Genomic DNA, 18,266 nt, shown 5'->3' on the forward strand with positions numbered 1-18,266 from the left:
GTGTATAGTATAAAATGTACAACACGTATTTAATATCTACTTTCCAAACCCATACAGCCTATCTTAGACAGGAGGTATTTTCTTCAAAAGAATACAGTGGGGACAACAGAAGAAAGGGTATGCAAATCAGGTAAAAAAAATATATATACATATACATACATACACACATACATACACATTCCAGTGTCTATATTGGCATACAAGTTTAAAATTATATCTTTAAAGTCACAACAAAATGATTTCTAAAAAAATCTTTATCTCAGACATTTTTAAAATTAAATTTCCCGGAATTCTTATACCTGTTAGGTGAATTATGAGGCTCTATTTTCCTCCAAAATTTTATAAAAACTTATTGCATAGCTGCCAATAATTTCCAAATCTTGGGAGATGAACATAAAAATATGTGTCTGAACCCAGAGATTAAGTATAGTGTGTGAAACAAGACCCAATCAAAATTTAATTTCAATTCTAATATAATACCCACTTTATTGAATAATTACATTGAACCCGTGTTGTACTTTATGCAGCTGTGGATTCTATGTCCTTCATCAGTTGTGATTATCTCTGTATTAAACCATACAAAGTATTATTGTGTATTCTTTATATTATTCATTTTCTATAAAACTAATAGAGTATTTTTAGGAAATTACTCTTTTATGATTTTTATTGACCCAGAGTTGTAAATTCAAAAATACTTACACAAACCACTTTATATATTCCCTCTTCATGCTTTTCTTTCTTTTTTTGTTTGCTTTTGTTTTTAGTTTACTTTTCAATGGTGGGGACTGAACACGGATACTTTGGCATGCTAAGCAGTGGCTCTGCCGCAAAGCTTTTTCTCTTATTCATTGGAAGGTTGGGTAAATCCAAGATTCAGAAAACTGACCCCCAAGCACTAAAATGAGTCCCGTAACATACAAAAATGAGAAATTCAAATATTACATGGTAAACCCAAAGAACTTAAACAGTTGGTGTGTTTTATTCTACATGTCATTTGAAACCTTGTGTAACAGTACAGAGCCTCTTATTCCAGAGACCCAGCATTGTCCTTTATTACTTAATGGAACTTCATTCTACACTGGTCCCAGAAAATGATATATCCTCTATTTTTCATGGAACATTTTTTCCATTCTGGCCTGCTTCCCTCTATTTGGCACTCCTGCCACCTTCTTATTCATTTCTGCTCATGCATATGCTCTCCACACTCATCCTATCTTCAGCATTTGGAGCCATCTAGCTACAACGCAAATGTGACTATGAACCTCTCTAGAAGATAAAAGGCCAGCTTTTAAAATTACCCAGAAATCTTTCATGCGTTCAGCCTAACACTTTATCCTTTCCCTTAATTTTACTGTCATCTTGATGGCTCCTCACCAATCCCTATATTTTCAGACAAATACTGACCCATTTAATGCTTCACTCTGTGTCTAGCTACAGCCTTTTAAGCTTCCCCCATTTTCTGCCTCTTACTGGTAACCTCATTCCTTTAGTCTCTGCTGAATCCTAGCTCTAGGAAAGCCATTATTCCTGCACCTTTTTACTCTGTTCTCATAGGGAACATAATAATTCTTGGTTCAAATAAACTGTTGATGCTAAGGTGATATAAAAGAGGTCTTCTCAAGTTCAGGAGCCGAAGGGCTAGACAGGGGAAGGAGTAATTTACAAGTCAACTGGTAGGTATCCAGTTGAACAGTGGCTGAAATGCTGAGACACCTCAAGGGGGTAAAAAGCAGTTTATGACAAGGAGATTGATAATCATGCAGGACTGAACAGACTAAGTCTTACAGAAGAACACATTTTTTTAGAGTAATGTAGAAAAATATTACATATGCAAGATGTTCATTGATAACAGTAGAGTCTAAGTCACTGTGGAAATGACTACTGATGAATAGTTGTTTTTAAAAGTTACTGTTACGGGGAAGAGAATACCAAATTGTGTGTATCCCCACATTTCTATAGTGTTTTTAAAATTTAATTCTGGCAAATTTTCATTCATCTTGAGTGGATATACCTTTGAGATATTCTGGTTTCTTAAACCTGGTGATACATAGTGTCTCCTCAGGTAGACGGTTGAAGTTTTATACCACTAAAAACATTCCCTGAAAAAAAATTCTCTGCTGGGTACAGTGGATCACCTCTAAACACAGCTATTGGGAGACTGAGACAAGAGCATGGCAGTCTCAGGCCAAAACAAACACTTTAGAGAGACCCAGTTTCCAAAAATAAACAAATATACAACTCTGGCAGAGCTCTTGCCAATGTTGCAATGTTCTAGGGTTAAATCACTGAGTACACACAAGTATACCCCACCAATAAACAGTTAAAGAGGTAATAGCACCTAAAATTCAAGCTTATTATTACTTTTTATTTTTGGCAGACTATCATTCTCTCTAAATGTTCTAAGTTGTTTACGTAAATCTACATACATTTTTCAGCTGAACCACTTTGGTTCTCATCATCTGAAGAAGAGGAGGAAGGTCTTGATGACACCAAAAATAAGCAGCCACAGGTGTGTTCACTCAGATATATTTTTTAAAACTTCTGATTTCTTACTGTATTCCTTGTTTTAAGAAAGTCAATATGGGCAAATTTGATTACCTTTCATAACAGTGGTTTGAAATATAAAGATGATAATTTAATATTGGAACCTAATAGAATTTAACTGGTTATGAATCTGAAAATAGCATTAAAATTCAGGATAACATGTAGATAAATATTATCCTTGTGATTCGGGCAGATTTTTTTTCTGAATATTATTTGGGTTTCTGTTTTTTTAACCCCTGAAAATGATGAAGAAGTTAAAATTAGTGGTTTTGCTAATAACCATTTTAATTAATGAACATATATAGTGGTGATGGTCATTGAGTATATTTATGGTAAAAGGTGGTCCTTCCCAGTGGCTCAGTTTTAGTTACATATAAACATGGAAAATCACACCCATCTCAGGTGCTCTGTGGGTGTCACAGGCAGAGTGAGTGAAAAGACACACATACATGCAGATCCTAATCAGACAGTAATTTCAGACTAGTTTTTCTCATACACTCAAATGTGCATAGCTCACACATCCAGCCCATGGATGGCTGGTGAAATCCTTGAATTTATTTACTATTCTAAAAGCCAAAATTCTAGGTTTCATTTGGTCTGAGGCTCTCTACGGTGCCTCTCCAGGTTTTCTTTTTTCCATAGCTGCTCTTTTTTTATCCAGAATGCACACAGGAGCCAATATGACTCAAGCTCTGAAAAATAGTCAGGAAGTGCTGTACATTTTTGTGCCGTCATTTTTCTTCATTGGTGTACTTTTTAGTTCTCTCTCAGAGGAACATGTTGTTTACTCTACCCAGATCCTGTGTGTTGCTTTCTAACAGTACCATAGGAACATTTCTTCACCCTACTTTGTCATTTTATTAAACTGGATTATCTCACATTGAAACACTTACTATAAGCTCTTTAGATCCTGTGAGACTGTGATGACCAAAATGAGGCAAGTCCAATACAGTCTTATTCCTGCTCAATATCACATAATTCCAAATCTCTTATCACACTGAGTCTCATAAGTCTGATATTTAAAGCATGTATTGCAACATAATATGAATTATATTTCTCAAGAATGTTTAATTAAGTATTTAATGCATTCTCATCTTGTGGGGTTGTGATATATAGTTGTTTACACTCTTAGAATACATGCATTTATGTTATTAAATTTTCAGGGAATACCTTTTCTATGATTCCATCCTGCTTTTACCAAATCAGGAGCCATTGGAAGACAAGAGTTCAGCTTCATCTGAAGCACAAATTCTAGGTTGCCCTGTGGAAAATATGACTGTACTTATCTACATTTTAGTTAGCTGCTTTCAAGTCCAAAATTTGGGTGATGTCTAAAAGAGTGATAGTGAAGTTTTCATGTAGCTCATTGGGGTCCTTTATTTTGCAGGTATTTTCTGAGGGTGGTCCACAGATGTGCATTTCTCACTCATCTGGAGAGAAACATTATATAGCAAAAGAGAAAGCAGATGAACATGTCCATGGTAAGAACTACATACTCTACATGGTTCTTTGGACAGAATATTGATTTCTAACTTGAGTGCTGATTTATTCTAATACTTGGAAAAATGAACCTAGTAAACAGGTAATAATGAAAAAGTGAGAAAGATAATGAGTTGTCTCTCTTAAGACCAAAGTCCAGCAGCAGGTTATAGAGGGAGTGTCCCTCTTAGTTTCTATACAAGACATGCATAGATCATAGGGGAGTTGGAAAATGTAAAATAGAGAGGATAAGGGTGAATACACATTGGGAAAGGCAGAGAGAGTGAGTGCAGTGAGTAAATGAAGGAAAAAGAAGCCATGAAGGCTGATAAATTTCAGTCATGTACCAGAATAGAAAGACCACCTGTTCAAAATGTGGAAGGAAAATGGGAGTTTCCAGTTGTGCAAATGACTCAAGGTGTGAATATTTTTTCTCACCACTCATTTCTGAGTTGTCATTAGAAAGGAATTGACGTGTGAAGAACTGATCATGAAGAAAGGAAGTTTTTTTTTCTTTTTAAGTGAAATGTTCATAAATCCATGTGTCTGGTCACAAATTTATATAAAACAATATTGTAATTAAAACAAATAAAAAATAAAAATACCTATATCATAGACATTCTCGCCACTACCTGGGATGAAGCACAGATGGCAGAAACAGAAGTATGGGAAGTGGAAAAATGTGCAAATTGTTATGGACTGATACCTAAATTCATAGGTTTTTAAAATATTCTTTGGACAATTTGGAAAGGAGAAGGAAGAATAGACACTTGAGAAAAGCAGAGAGAATACAGTGAGCAAATGAAGGAGAAAGGACTTCTTCTCATCATTCAGGTTTGGGAACATCATTGGGTGGAAAACTGGCTCTATTATTGTAAGGCATTTGAAGGCAGGGAAATGAGAAGCAGACTAAGTGCAGACCCAGACTCTCAGACTCTAATAGATCATCTGTGGGGATCCCTATTCAAAATGTATACTCTGACTTACCTGGCCTGCACATCTATGTTTTCTTCCATGTAAGGTGATTCCAATGATCACTATCTGCCGGCCACCACGTAAAGAGGTCAGGAGAGGATTTCCTTTTAGCAAAACTAAATGCAGAGCCACTGGAACATCAAATGTAATAAAGTTATTTCATACATCTAGTTTTTATTCTGATCTTGTCTCTTGGCAAGTGATAAGAACTCAAAGTATAGAATTTATATTTCTTAGGTCTAATCCTTAAATTGGGAATTAAGAAAGAGTGGTGTACTTGGGTTGTAGCTCAGTGATAGAGTGCTTGCCTTGAATGCCTGAGGCACTGGTTTATCCTCAGCAACACATATAAATAAATAAATAAATGAATAAAGACATTGTGTCCATCTACAACTAAAAAAAAAGAAAAAGAAAGAGTGGGGATAATTCATAGACAAAATGGAAAATATAAAGAATCAAGACCAGAGATCAAGATGTTGCTTTTGAAAAGTTCCTGGGAAGGAGAAATGTGGAAGAAACAAAATAAGTTAGCTGGGGAATCTTGGAGGGAATGAAGGGGAAACTGAGAGCATGCAATTCAGGGGCTATCAGTACATCTATCTTTCCACAATATGTGAGAGACTGTAACTTGTCCATCATTTGAATCATGAGGGGCTTGTAAGTTGGGGAAAGATTCCAGCCATGACCATCTTTTCTCCATACCTATCATACATACTGCTTGCTGTGGTTTAAATTGAGTCATTCTGAGGAGCAAAATTACATTTCAGAATCATTCGTGATTTTTAATGACAGCTCTACTCTTTCTCTTCTTTCCTCTCTTCCTTCCTTCCTTCCTTCCCTCCTTCCTTCCTTCCTTCCTTCTTTCCTTCCTTCCATCCTTCTTTTCTTTCTACTCCCTTACCTCCCTCTCTTTTTTCCTTACATAATTACTTTCTGTATTTCTTTCCTATTTGCCTAAAAATAAAATTTTGATCATGGGCATTCTAGAAATTCACTTCATTACTGAGCTACATCCTCATCCTTCAAAAGCTAATTATAATTTTTTGATAGGCCTGGCCTTTTGTGAATACACTTAAAACACTGGCAAGTCATACCAAACCAAACTCATTTGCAAACAGAACTCTTTATACAGTTTACTCTTTGAATACCCAAAATCTTTGTCATATATGCGTGTGTTTGTGTGTGTAATAATATATTATTGTTATCAGATAAAGCTGTGCTCTTCCATTTCAACTTTCCCTTTAAATTTTTATGTCTCAAAAGTTTAAACCAATTAACCTTTATTTCTTAGATGTAGAAACTATCTGTTCTCACACAAGGGGATCATGAAAATCTAATCTGTTTAAACCAGAGAATACAGGAATAGAGGATGCACAAGAGGAACCAGCATCCCACCTGAATATAAGAAACAAATAATAGATGTCATAGCTTTCAGTGTCAAAATATGTATATCAACTGACTCCTTCAGATATCTTTGTTGAGAAATGAACCTAACGTTTCCCTGGGATCTGAACACAGCTTTGGCCTTACTAAACAAAAATGAAAGGACAAATGCAGTAAATATCTACATACTTAAAATTATAAAGATTAAATCTTTTCAATAGTATTTCAGTAAGATAGGTTCTATGGCTTGTTTTTGTTTTGACTTCACCTTTGCCATTGAATCTCTTAGGGACCTTCTTTGCTTCTCCACTAGAGGATTGTTGGATTCTCCATCAATCTGTATCTTTGCATTGGTATATGTTTCCTTGTCTGTTTTATTTATGGTCATTGGACAGATAATCTCAGGTTTGTGAAATGAACAGCATGTTTCACAAAACCTATTCACAAAATTCCTTTACTCACATGATTGTTGTCAGCCAAACCAGCCAGCACAGAAACCCAGGAGATAGCATAATTTTTAGCACAGCTGAACCATGGACCTCAGATGTATGTGGAGGCATCTGTAATGCATGAGTTGTTTTGTCCTCTTCAACTTTGCTTGATTATATACCCCTTTTGTTTTTCAGCCTCTAGGGATTCATCTGATTTCAGAAAGGTAATTAAATTTCTATATTTATTCTAAATTATTAACTTTGTAGTCAATGAAAAATACACTCTTTATGTACTATCTTCTTTCTAAGCGCACTGATCCCATCACAATAAAAGAGGCGCTTCCACGGAAAGGATTAGGCAAGGTGAAAGAAAAGACAGTCAAATTGGGTAAGTTTTGCATTACAACACTCCAGGGGACACAATGTTAAAACACTTGAAATGCTACCAGTGTTCCCACATGTAAGGTGGTTTTCCCAAAGAGGTGGGAGGATTTTCCTCACAATGTCATCAGTAGTCACAGAAAATGATCTCTCCTCTGTGTTTCTGGGAATATCCCCTCAATTCTGAATTGTTTCCCCTACATATCATACTATTACATTCTCCCTATTTCCAGCCTTTGGAGTGAACTAGCTACCATGCAGATGTCACCATAAGCATCTCTTTAGAATGTGAAAGGTCAACCTTCTGAAATTTCTTAGAAATATTTCCCGACATGAGCCAAGCCTCATTCTGTATCTTTATACCTTTCCTCTGCCTCAACTGTCCTCTGGCATTAGGCCTCACCTATCCCTTTATTCTGAGACAAATCCTGACCTATTTCATACTTTTCTCTGTGTGGGCCTACAGAATTTCATGCTCTCACCATCTCCTGCTCTCTGGCTACTCACCTCTCACCTGTCTTTTTGAGGGGTGAGTAGCCAGAAAAAACACCATCCCTGGGGGCACATCTTCTCTGCCTTCTTAGGTCATTTTCTCTGACACTTCAGCTGGTCACATTAGCTTCCAGACACATAGGTTCCCCTTTGCCCTTCTCACCGGAGTCACATGGGTATAGTCTAGCCTGCACCAGTTTTTTCTTCCTTCCATCAGGCACAACCTAGGTCCCTTGATAGGCACTTCCAGGATCCTCATGTGCGTGCGTGCGTGTGTGTGTGTGTGTGTGTGTGTGTGTGTTGTTTAGAGGAACTGAATCAAAGAAATTACTGTTGCAGTCTTTCCGAGGATGGCTATGGCTTCAGCACTCCCATCACCCATTGAGAGAAGAGCATGCTTTTTAAGCACCAGTGCATAGTGCACCTTTTGGTCAGATCAGTTTAAGCAATATTTTTTTTAATTGGTTGTTCAAAACATTACATAGTTCTTGATATATCCTATTTCACACTTTGATTCAAGTGGGTTATGAACTCCCATTTTTACCCCGTAGATGTGACTCTGACTCTGTAAGCAATATTTTTGATCTCAGGTTTCTCCTTAGCAGGGCACATCGTGGTACAACTTAGAATGCAACTTCCTCTTCTCTCTCCCCCTTTGTCTGAGGCAGATCTGCATGCAGGTTGTAGGCTTTTTTTGTTTATGGTACACAGATTACTGAATCTCTGGACTTTTTCAGTGTTCAGAAATTTTAGGGATTTGAATAAAATCCCTCTTTCACTCACTTTGCTGAGAAGCTCTTCACCCACTCTTTGGTCTCCATGCAATAGTGCCGCTTAGAATGCAGCTTACTCTATACTAACATTTTCCCAGAACCAGCCCTTCTTTCCATGTGTATTTTCAAGCTTGTTTCTTAGCAAATTTCATTGATCTTGAGTAGACAAATCTTGGCAATATGGTTTGCACTGAACCTTGTATCCTGTCATGTCTATAAGATGTGTGTTGAGGATTTGGATCAAGAAAAAATACTCCCTGAGAACTCAATGTTTGTTGGGTGCAAATGGGTACATCTTCATTCACAACTACTTGGAAGTCCAAGCCTTGAAGGATGGCTGTATTCAGTCCACTCAGAGGACTCCAGTTGCCAATTAAAGTGGCCATGGGATAGAACTAAATGGTAGAGTATTTGACAAGAATGCATAAGTTTGTGGGTCTACTCCCAAGGTGTATACACAAAGAAAGAGAAAGAAAAAAGAAAAACTGTGGAAAGTTGAAACCAGTAATTATTCACCAAATATTAAACTTAATTGGAAATCATATTTGGGAATATTAAGTTGTTTTGGTGTTACAATTATCCTTTTCTATTTGGATTGATGTTCACGCTTTCTAATGCAGTTCTAAGGAATGTGAGTAAATGTATTCATTTATCAGCAGAGACCCATTTTGACATGACTTCAGAAGAAGAGGACAAAAGTTTTGATGATGCTCAATGTACCCAGTCTCAGGTATGTCAACATATAAAGCATTTCTTCCTGTTTCTTCTTGTTTTTCTTTCTTGAGGAAAGTAAAGGAGGCCAAATGAAAATACCTTTTAAATAGTCTTTTGGAATCCAGGCATTATATATTACTAATTACATCTAAAACCACTCTGAACTGGTTAGAATCTGAAAATAGCATTAGTAGTCCTGTCAACTTATAGCTAAATTTACTATGTAATGGAGGCAAAACAATTCTAAATGTTGCTTGTGCTTCCACTTGCATAAACATTTTGAAAAATAAAAAGTTGAGACTAAATTTGAGACTGACGAATAACCACCTGGGTTATGAATGGTAATGGTCACTGACTGCATTCATGTGAAAGGGTGATGTTGTCACAGGCTCAAAATTCTAGTGAAAATCAGTAGTTATTTGCTACAAGTTGAAATATATTAACTTTACATCCTGGTTAATGTTTATTTGTTATTTTTTGTTTATTTTTATTGATTTTTTAAAAAATAAATGACAGCAGAATGCATTATAATTCTTACTACACATATATAGCACAATTTTTTATATCTCTGGTTGTGTATACAGTATGTTGATGAAATTTCTGTCTTCTTACATGTATTAAACAATTTTTCTGTGGTGACCTTTTCATTTTGTTTCTCATCCTTGCAGAAAATTCAGTCAATATGTTGAATAATTTTATCAAAATGTCTTAGTATATTAAAGAAATGTATTTGTGTGCATTAATGGGGGAATGATGGAATTTAGAGATGCTATCTCATCTTTTTTCTCACATTGCCAACATTCCTGGTGTGAGATTTAGCACACATCTAGATTTATTTTATTTGGCTGGCATATGTAGGTCCTTGGGTTTACAGCTTTCCCTTTGGGGTGTATCCTGGGCAGGGGCCATATCTCAGTGTCAGATCCCCAACTGAACACCTAAGTCTCATATTTTCAAACAAAAACTTTGTTAGTTCATTGTTTAAAAAGTGTAATCCTATTTAATATGAAACATACTCCTCAAAATTCTTTAAAATAAGACTTGAAAGCCTTCTCACATTTGATGGTGAATGCAAAGTCGGATGAGTTACAATGAATATCATTCCTCCCATCCTTTGGGGTGTGTACACCTTTGTTAGCACGTTGTCAAGGAATGCCTTTTCTATGACATCCACCCTGCTTTTACCAAATCAGGAGCCATTGGAAGATAAGTGTTCAGCTTCATCTGGAGCACAATGCTAAGACACCCTATGGAAAGTATGACTGCTCAGTCTGTAGTTATCTACATGTTAGTTAGCTGCTTTCAAGACCAAAATTTGGGTGATGTCTAAAAGAGTGATAGTGAAGTCTTCATGCAGCTCATTGGGGTCCTTTATTTTACAGGTATATTCTGAGGATCATCCACAGATGCGTGTTTCTCACTCATCTGGAGAGAAACATCATAAAGCAAAAGAGAAAGAAGATGGACATGTCCATGGTAAGAACAACATATTCTACACAGTTCTTTGGATAGAATATTGATTTATAACATGAGTGCTGATGTATTCTAATACTGGGAGAAATGAACCTAGTAAACAGGGAATAAAGAAAAAGCAAGAAAGATAAAGAGTTGTCTCTCTCAAGACCAAAGTCCAGCAGCAGGTTATAGTGGGAGTGTCCCTCTTAGTTTCTGTACAAGACAAGTATAGAGCACAGGGGAGTTGAAAAACTTGAATTTTTATGTTGGAAAGAATAATGTTCTTCACATTCTACCTGCTTTCTGTTCATTTCTCAGTGTATTTTTATTTTCCTCAGGGAATCTTTTCTAAAGATCAGATATATGTATTAGATCACAAACCTCTTTTCTAATATCATCTGTCTAAAATTATAATGATCTTTTTTTGTGTCTGTCTTCTCCATTAGATTTTAAGCTAAAGAACAATAGGGGTCTAATCTCATTTGCTATATCTTCAGAGTTCAGCATATTGTGTCACGTGTTTTATGCACTCATTGTTTTAGTGTATAAATAATGCATGTGAAATATACAGCATTCATATATTTAAATTAGTCACATATTTTATTTCTATCTTCTTTTTTCTGACAGATTCTGTTAGCCTATCGAAAATCCAGAAAGCAGTTCTATCACTTCAAAGAAAAATAAAAAGCAAAAAAAGTCACTGCACACAGTGTTCACTACATTTTGAAAAAAATGCACAACTGGAAAATGAGATTCATGAGCTAAAAAAGAGGGTATCAGAGTTTAAGCAAGAAAATATAGAAGTGAAACAACAACTCCACAATTTGAGGTATTATATCCTAGATCAAAAGAAGGAGTGGAATCTTTTCCTTTAATCCAGTAAAATAAGAAGGAAATTTTTTTTGTAACTACTGCCTCATCTGTTAGCACTTTGCAAAGGAGAAAACGTGAATAAATTATAAATTCTTACAAATATGATAGCATATTATTAAATGTGATTACTTCTAAAAACTAAGTTCATATTTTTCCCATAACAATTTTAATGTCTCTGTGGAACTCCATCTGCTAGTAATCTATTTATTTAACCAGCATAATTTGGGATTGTTATTTGTTTATATTTTTAACTTTTTATTACAATTAATATTTCAAGAAATATCATTTATAAAAAAATCATTTCCTACTCAGGTACCATGGCATGTGCCTATAATTCCAGCAGCTTAGGAGACAAAGATAGGAGGATCAAAAGTTCAAAATAGGGTGGGAGCGCGCCAGGCCGGGCGCAGGGCTGCGCGCGGGGCGTTCATGAGCCCCGGGAGCCTGCACCGTGACTCACCCCCCCCCCGCTTGTGTCTCGTCCCCCCCGGCAGGATGCCGGACCAGATCTCCGTGTCCGAGTTCATCGCCGAGACCACCGAGGATTACAACTCGCCCACCACGTCCAGCTTCACCACGCGGCTGCACAACTGCAGGAACACCGTCACGCTGCTGGAGGAGGCTCTAGACCAAGATAGAACAGCCTTGCAGAAAGTGAAGAAATCTGTAAAAGCAATATATAATTCTGGTCAAGACCATGTACAAAATGAAGAAAACTATGCACAAGTTCTTGATAAGTTTGGGAGTAATTTTTTAAGTCGAGACAACCCCGATCTTGGCACCGCTTTTGTCAAGTTTTCTACTCTTACAAAGGAACTGTCCACACTGCTGGAAAATCTGCTCCAGGGTCTGAGCCACAATGTGATCTTCACCTTGGATTCCTTGTTAAAAGGAGACCTAAAGGGAGTCAAAGGAGATCTCAAGAAGCCATTTGACAAAGCCTGGAAAGATTATGAGACAAAGTTTACAAAAATTGAAAAGGAAAAAAGAGAGCATGCAAAACAGCACGGGATGATCCGCACCGAGATAACAGGAGCTGAGATTGCCGAAGAAATGGAGAAGGAAAGGCGCCTGTTTCAGCTCCAAATGTGTGAGTATCTCATTAAAGTCAATGAAATCAAGACCAAAAAGGGTGTGGATCTGCTGCAGAACCTTATAAAGTATTATCACGCTCAGTGCAATTTCTTCCAAGATGGCTTGAAAACAGCTGATAAATTGAAACAGTACATTGAAAAACTGGCTGCTGATTTATATAATATAAAACAGACCCAGGATGAAGAAAAGAAACAGCTCACTGCACTTCGAGATTTAATAAAATCCTCTCTTCAGCTTGATCAGAAAGAAGATTCCCAGAGCCGGCAAGGAGGGTACAGCATGCATCAGCTCCAGGGCAATAAGGAATACGGCAGTGAGAAGAAGGGTTACCTGCTGAAGAAGAGTGACGGGATCCGGAAAGTGTGGCAAAGGAGGAAGTGCACCGTCAAGAATGGAATTCTGACCATCTCACACGCAACTTCCAATAGGCAGCCAGCCAAGTTGAACCTTCTTACCTGCCAGGTGAAACCGAATGCCGAGGACAAGAAGTCTTTTGACCTGATTTCACATAATAGGACGTATCATTTTCAGGCAGAAGATGAGCAGGATTATGTGGCGTGGATATCGGTGCTGACCAACAGCAAAGAGGAGGCCCTGACCATGGCCTTCCGGGGCGAGCAGAGCACAGGGGAGAACAGCTTGGAAGATCTGACGAAAGCCATCATTGAAGAGGTCCAGCGGCTCCCCGGGAATGACGTGTGCTGTGACTGTGGCTCGTCAGAACCCACCTGGCTTTCAACCAACTTGGGTATTTTGACCTGTATAGAATGTTCCGGCATCCATAGGGAAATGGGGGTTCATATTTCTCGAATTCAATCTTTGGAATTAGACAAATTAGGAACTTCTGAACTCTTGCTGGCCAAGAATGTAGGAAACAATAGTTTTAATGATATTATGGAAGCAAATTTACCCAGCCCCTCACCAAAACCTACCCCTTCAAGTGATATGACTGTACGAAAAGAGTACATCACTGCGAAGTACGTCGACCACAGGTTCTCAAGGAAGACCTGCTCCTCCTCGTCAGCTAAGCTGAGTGAGTTGCTGGAGGCCATCAAATCCAGGGATCTACTTGCACTCATTCAAGTCTATGCAGAGGGGGTGGAGCTCATGGAACCACTGCTGGAACCTGGACAGGAGCTCGGGGAGACCGCCCTTCATCTTGCCGTCCGAACTGCAGACCAGACATCTCTCCATTTAGTTGACTTCCTTGTACAAAACTGTGGGAACCTGGATAAGCAGACGTCCCTGGGAAATACGGTTCTGCACTATTGCAGCATGTACGGCAAGCCCGAGTGCCTGAAGCTGCTGCTGAGGAGCAAGCCCACCGTGGACATCGTTAACCAAGCTGGAGAAACTGCCTTGGACATAGCAAAGAGACTCAAAGCTTCCCAGTGCGAAGATCTGCTTTCCCAGGCTAAATCTGGAAAGTTCAATCCCCACGTCCACGTAGAGTACGAATGGAACCTTCGACAGGAGGAGATCGATGAAAGCGATGATGATCTGGATGACAAACCGAGCCCCATCAAGAAAGAGCGCTCGCCCAGACCCCAGAGCTTCTGCCACTCCTCCAGCATCTCCCCACAGGACAAGCTGTCACTGCCAGGTTTCAGCACCCCACGGGACAAGCAGCGGCTCTCCTACGGGGCCTTTACCAACCAGATTTATGCCTCCACGAGCACAGACTCGCCCACGTCACCAACTGCAGAGGCTCCACCTCTGCCTCCTAGGAATGCCGGGAAAGGTCCAACTGGCCCACCTTCAACACTCCCTCTAAGCACCCAGACCTCTAGTGGCAGCTCCACCCTTTCCAAGAAGAGGCCTCCTCCCCCACCACCCGGACACAAGAGAACCCTGTCCGACCCTCCCAGCCCACTACCTCACGGGCCCCCAAACAAAGGCGCAATTCCTTGGGGTAACGATGTGGGTCCGTCATCTTCAAGTAAGACCGCGAACAAGTTTGAGGGGCTGTCTCAACAATCCAGCACCAGTTCTGCAAAGACTGCCCTTGGCCCAAGAGTTCTTCCTAAACTACCTCAGAAAGTGGCACTAAGGAAAACAGAAACGAGCCATCATCTCTCCCTAGACAAAGCCAACATCCCGCCTGAGATTTTTCAGAAATCTTCACAGTTGGCAGAATTGCCACAAAAGCCACCACCTGGAGACCTGCCCCCAAAGCCCACAGAACTGGCCCCCAAGCCCCAAATTGGAGATTTGCCACCTAAGCCTGGAGAACTGCCCCCCAAGCCCCAGCTGGGTGACCTGCCACCCAAGCCCCAGCTCTCAGACTTACCTCCCAAACCGCACATGAAGGACCTGCCCCCCAAGCCCCAGCTGGGCGACCTGCTGGCAAAGTCTCAGACGAGTGACATCTCGCCCAAGTCTCAGCAGCCCTCCGAGGTCACACAGAAGTCACACCCCGGGGATCTCTCCCCAAACATGCAGTCCAGAGACGCTGTCCCGAAGCAGGCATCTGAGGACTCCAGTGACCTCACGCCCACTCTGCCCGAGACGCCTGTACCACTACCCAGAAAGATCAACACGGGGAAGAATAAAGTGAGACGCGTGAAGACCATTTACGACTGCCAGGCAGACAACGACGACGAGCTCACCTTCATCGAGGGAGAAGTGATTATTGTCACAGGGGAAGAGGATCAGGAGTGGTGGATTGGGCACATCGAAGGACAGCCTGAAAGGTAGGGGGTCTTTCCAGTGTCCTTTGTTCACATCCTGTCCGACTAGCAGAAAGCAGAACCTTATGGTTGTCTCCATCCTCCATGCCAGACTTCTGCTTCCATGCCACCCTGTGCACAGTGTGTGTATAGCTGCTGTTACAGAATAGGAAACTCCTCGAGGGCCACCTCGGGAGGGGAACAGAGTATGTATTGTAAATATCCTGTGGTCTTCTGCCTTTGCCAGTATGAGGGTAGCCTCGGGGCCCGGTGCGCCTTGCTGGTTTGCCAAAGCCGTCCCTGGCACCTAGCACTTACATCTCTCTCTATCTGTGCTGTTTTACAAGCAAGCAAAAATAAAAAATAAAAATAAAAAATAAACCAACTACAACAAAAAACCAGGAGTGTAGGAATTGCTGGCTTTGAAAGTAGAGTGATTTCTGTTCAGCAGCCATTGAAGGGCCTAGAGTCGACTCTGCTCCTTCCAGTGCAGTATTCTCAATCTTGTTACTGAAAATGCAGCATTAGCAAAGAGGTGGGTTCTGTTCTCCAGGTGAAACTTCTAGTTAGCTCCATGACAGACCAGCCTGTAGTTATCTGTGTACACAGTTTACAGCTACAAAAACCTACTTTGGTATTTATTACAGACAAGTGCTCAGTTAAATATGTTACTCCTTCAGCAAATGTTCACTGACCCAAAACTCTTTGTGGCATTTTACAATGCACACAGCCTCATGCAAGTTGAGACAAGTGGATTTATACTGTCTTATGATGATGAGTGCCCACCCTTGAGATATTACCTCATTATGCAAAAATAACATATCCTTCATGCCTATTTTGACAAAGTTTAAAATATGTCTGATGAAGTTTAACTTTCAGGAACCAAGGACTGCCAGAAAATATTAGCCTCTACATTATGCATGCATCTAGAAGCTTATACCTGAAATCTTGCCTTTTATAAAGGAATAAATAGTATGAATAAGTTGAACTGTACATTTTTTAAACTTGATTGCCATTAAAGCAGAAATTATAAGGTTGCAACTATATCTGTTTGTAGTCAGTCATTCAACTCTCTCAAAGAGTATGAATTTACATAATGTATTATGAATCAGCATCCCTCAATTGTGTTGAAGCATCTAAAGTGTTGGTTTTAAATTATTTTCTTAGTTTTGTTCTTGGATAAATTAACTTTTAAAAGACTATTCAAAATGGAGAAATTAAAAGTCAGCCCTTCACACAGTGTTTCCAGAGTAGGATCCAGGTGCTGAAACCAAGCTCTTCTGCTCTTCTTCATACATCAGTGTTCCCATCTGAAGCGCCAGCCACTAGACAGTTCCCTTTCAAGTCAATTCATAACCAAGTTTTGGAAGCTGCTATGAATTGCACTGTGAAAAAGCTCTCCCTGCAAGGAATCTTGTCTCTGTTTCTCTGTCACTTGTGCTCTTTCTCTCTCTCTCATTTTGTTTTCATCCCAGCCATGCTTATCAGACCACTAAGAACATTGTGTTTTGATCTTTGGCATCAGTCTGAATTTTGGACAAGAATACAGCAGTCATGTTCCACAACCAATGGAACTGTCCTTGATTCTAAGGCTCGTGTCATTCTGATGTTCCATTTGCTTAAACTGCTATTTTGGCAACAGCACAGAAGACTTAATATTTTTAAGCAGATAATCTTAGCCGTGAATGAGAAATGTTAATTTCACAGAAGCACAATTCCCAACCAAATCCATAGGAAAAACCCTCTTTCATAGTCACAGTGCTCAGTAAATATTTAGTTCTGCTTAAGTGGTTACTATGAAAACTTTGAGTAGCCACCTGAAGAATAAACCTTGCATGGCATACCTGAGAAATATTTTATCAGCTACTATTGGAAACTGATTTTAAGCAATTGCTTCCTCAGCATCAGGGCACACGTGCATTCCCGCACCTAACCCAGAATGTGAGGGAGGCACCAGGCCACGTGCTGATATGTGACTGGCCGTGCCAGCAGCCTCAGCATTTAAGCCACACTGGTATCAGGACAGGAAGTCAGCATCTGAGGCTGCCCTGAGTCCCAGCTCATTCATTCACAATTTGAAGTTGCAGTAAAGAGCCGTTCTTCATTGTGGCCAGACTATTTGCAACTCATCTGAAAATAAACTAGTTATTTTAAATACACACACAAGCTCCGTCTCTAGAGTTATGTGGAGGCGATGTCTATTCTGTTTCCCCTATTGTAGAAACTCTCACAGATGCATTTTTCAGACCTTTTTTTTTTCCTCCTCCTCCTCTCTGGTTTTGTTTTGTTTTCCATGAGGAATTTGAGTTCTCTCTAATCCAGCTTACTGTGGGACATAGGAAAACTAGATAGAAAAACCATTGGCAATCTTGTTGAGTTTAAATCTGATCTCATTCTTAAACTCGGTGAAGAGCCATGATCTGCCATTTTGTACATGATATAGTATTTTGAAGGAATGGGACCTTCCCCCCCCCAAAAAAAAATAGCAAATTAGTTCTTTTTTTTCCCCGGAGGAGAAAGTAATGTTCTGCAAGTAGTGTGTGTCTGTTTGACTGTTGAACAGCAATTGCTATTTATTTTTGTATTGCCTAGATCTTCAACGTGTTGTATAGGAATCCCATAGTGCCACTCGTTAATTTCCGAATCCTCATCTGGATGTTACCATCAAACATCAGTACACTTTTCGTTTCACATGTATTTAATGTGACCATTTTTCAGTACTGTATGTGTTAATTTCTACTTTTTTAATATTTAAAATTGCTTTTAAATAAACATTCTCAGTTGACCCCCCCCCAAAAAAAAAAGTTCAAAATAATTCTCATTAACATAGCAGCAATGTCCTAAGCAAATTAATGAGACCCTGTCTCCAACAACAACAAAAAAAATGAAAAAGACCTTGGGATGTAGCTAAGGGATTTAGCTTCTGGGCATTCAATTCCTGGTACCAAAGTTGGGGATGAGAAGAAAAGAAAAAAAAATAACTTTCTATATTTCTGTTTACT

The 18,266-nt window shown here is 39.3% G+C and overlaps 2 protein-coding genes across 2 annotated transcripts in view; both read left to right on the forward strand.

The window, feature by feature from the left end:
- Positions 1 to 10,692, forward strand: part of LOC308631359 (uncharacterized protein) — a gene marked incomplete at both ends in the record, with an annotated part of 51,349 nt that extends 40,657 nt beyond the window's left edge. The window contains 7 exons of the mRNA XM_081262525.1: positions 58 to 130; positions 2,436 to 2,509; positions 3,932 to 4,025; positions 7,008 to 7,036; positions 7,122 to 7,200; positions 9,118 to 9,188; positions 10,555 to 10,692. Of these exons, the coding sequence (XP_081118651.1) occupies positions 58 to 130; positions 2,436 to 2,509; positions 3,932 to 4,025; positions 7,008 to 7,036; positions 7,122 to 7,200; positions 9,118 to 9,188; positions 10,555 to 10,692 (558 nt within the window). The remainder of the gene's footprint in view (positions 1 to 57; positions 131 to 2,435; positions 2,510 to 3,931; positions 4,026 to 7,007; positions 7,037 to 7,121; positions 7,201 to 9,117; positions 9,189 to 10,554) is intronic.
- A 631-nt stretch (positions 10,693 to 11,323) lies between these two features.
- LOC308631409 (arf-GAP with SH3 domain, ANK repeat and PH domain-containing protein 1-like) lies at positions 11,324 to 18,010 on the forward strand. The gene is made up of 2 exons (XM_081262611.1): positions 11,324 to 11,456; positions 11,995 to 18,010. Exon 2 carries the CDS (start codon positions 11,996 to 11,998, stop codon positions 15,290 to 15,292), a length of 3,297 nt encoding a protein of 1,098 aa, XP_081118737.1. The 5' UTR covers positions 11,324 to 11,456; position 11,995; the 3' UTR covers positions 15,293 to 18,010.
- Positions 18,011 to 18,266: the final 256 nt, after the last annotated feature.

The sequence above is a fragment of the Spermophilus citellus genome (assembly GCF_964194105.1).
Source record: "Spermophilus citellus genome assembly, chromosome: 12".
Lineage (NCBI taxonomy): Eukaryota > Metazoa > Chordata > Mammalia > Rodentia > Sciuridae > Spermophilus > Spermophilus citellus.

Coding starts and splice junctions, on each gene's coding strand:
- LOC308631409 (XM_081262611.1), top strand. CDS start 11,996: ATGCCGGACCAGATCTCCGTGTCCGAGTTCATCGCCGAGACCACCGAG.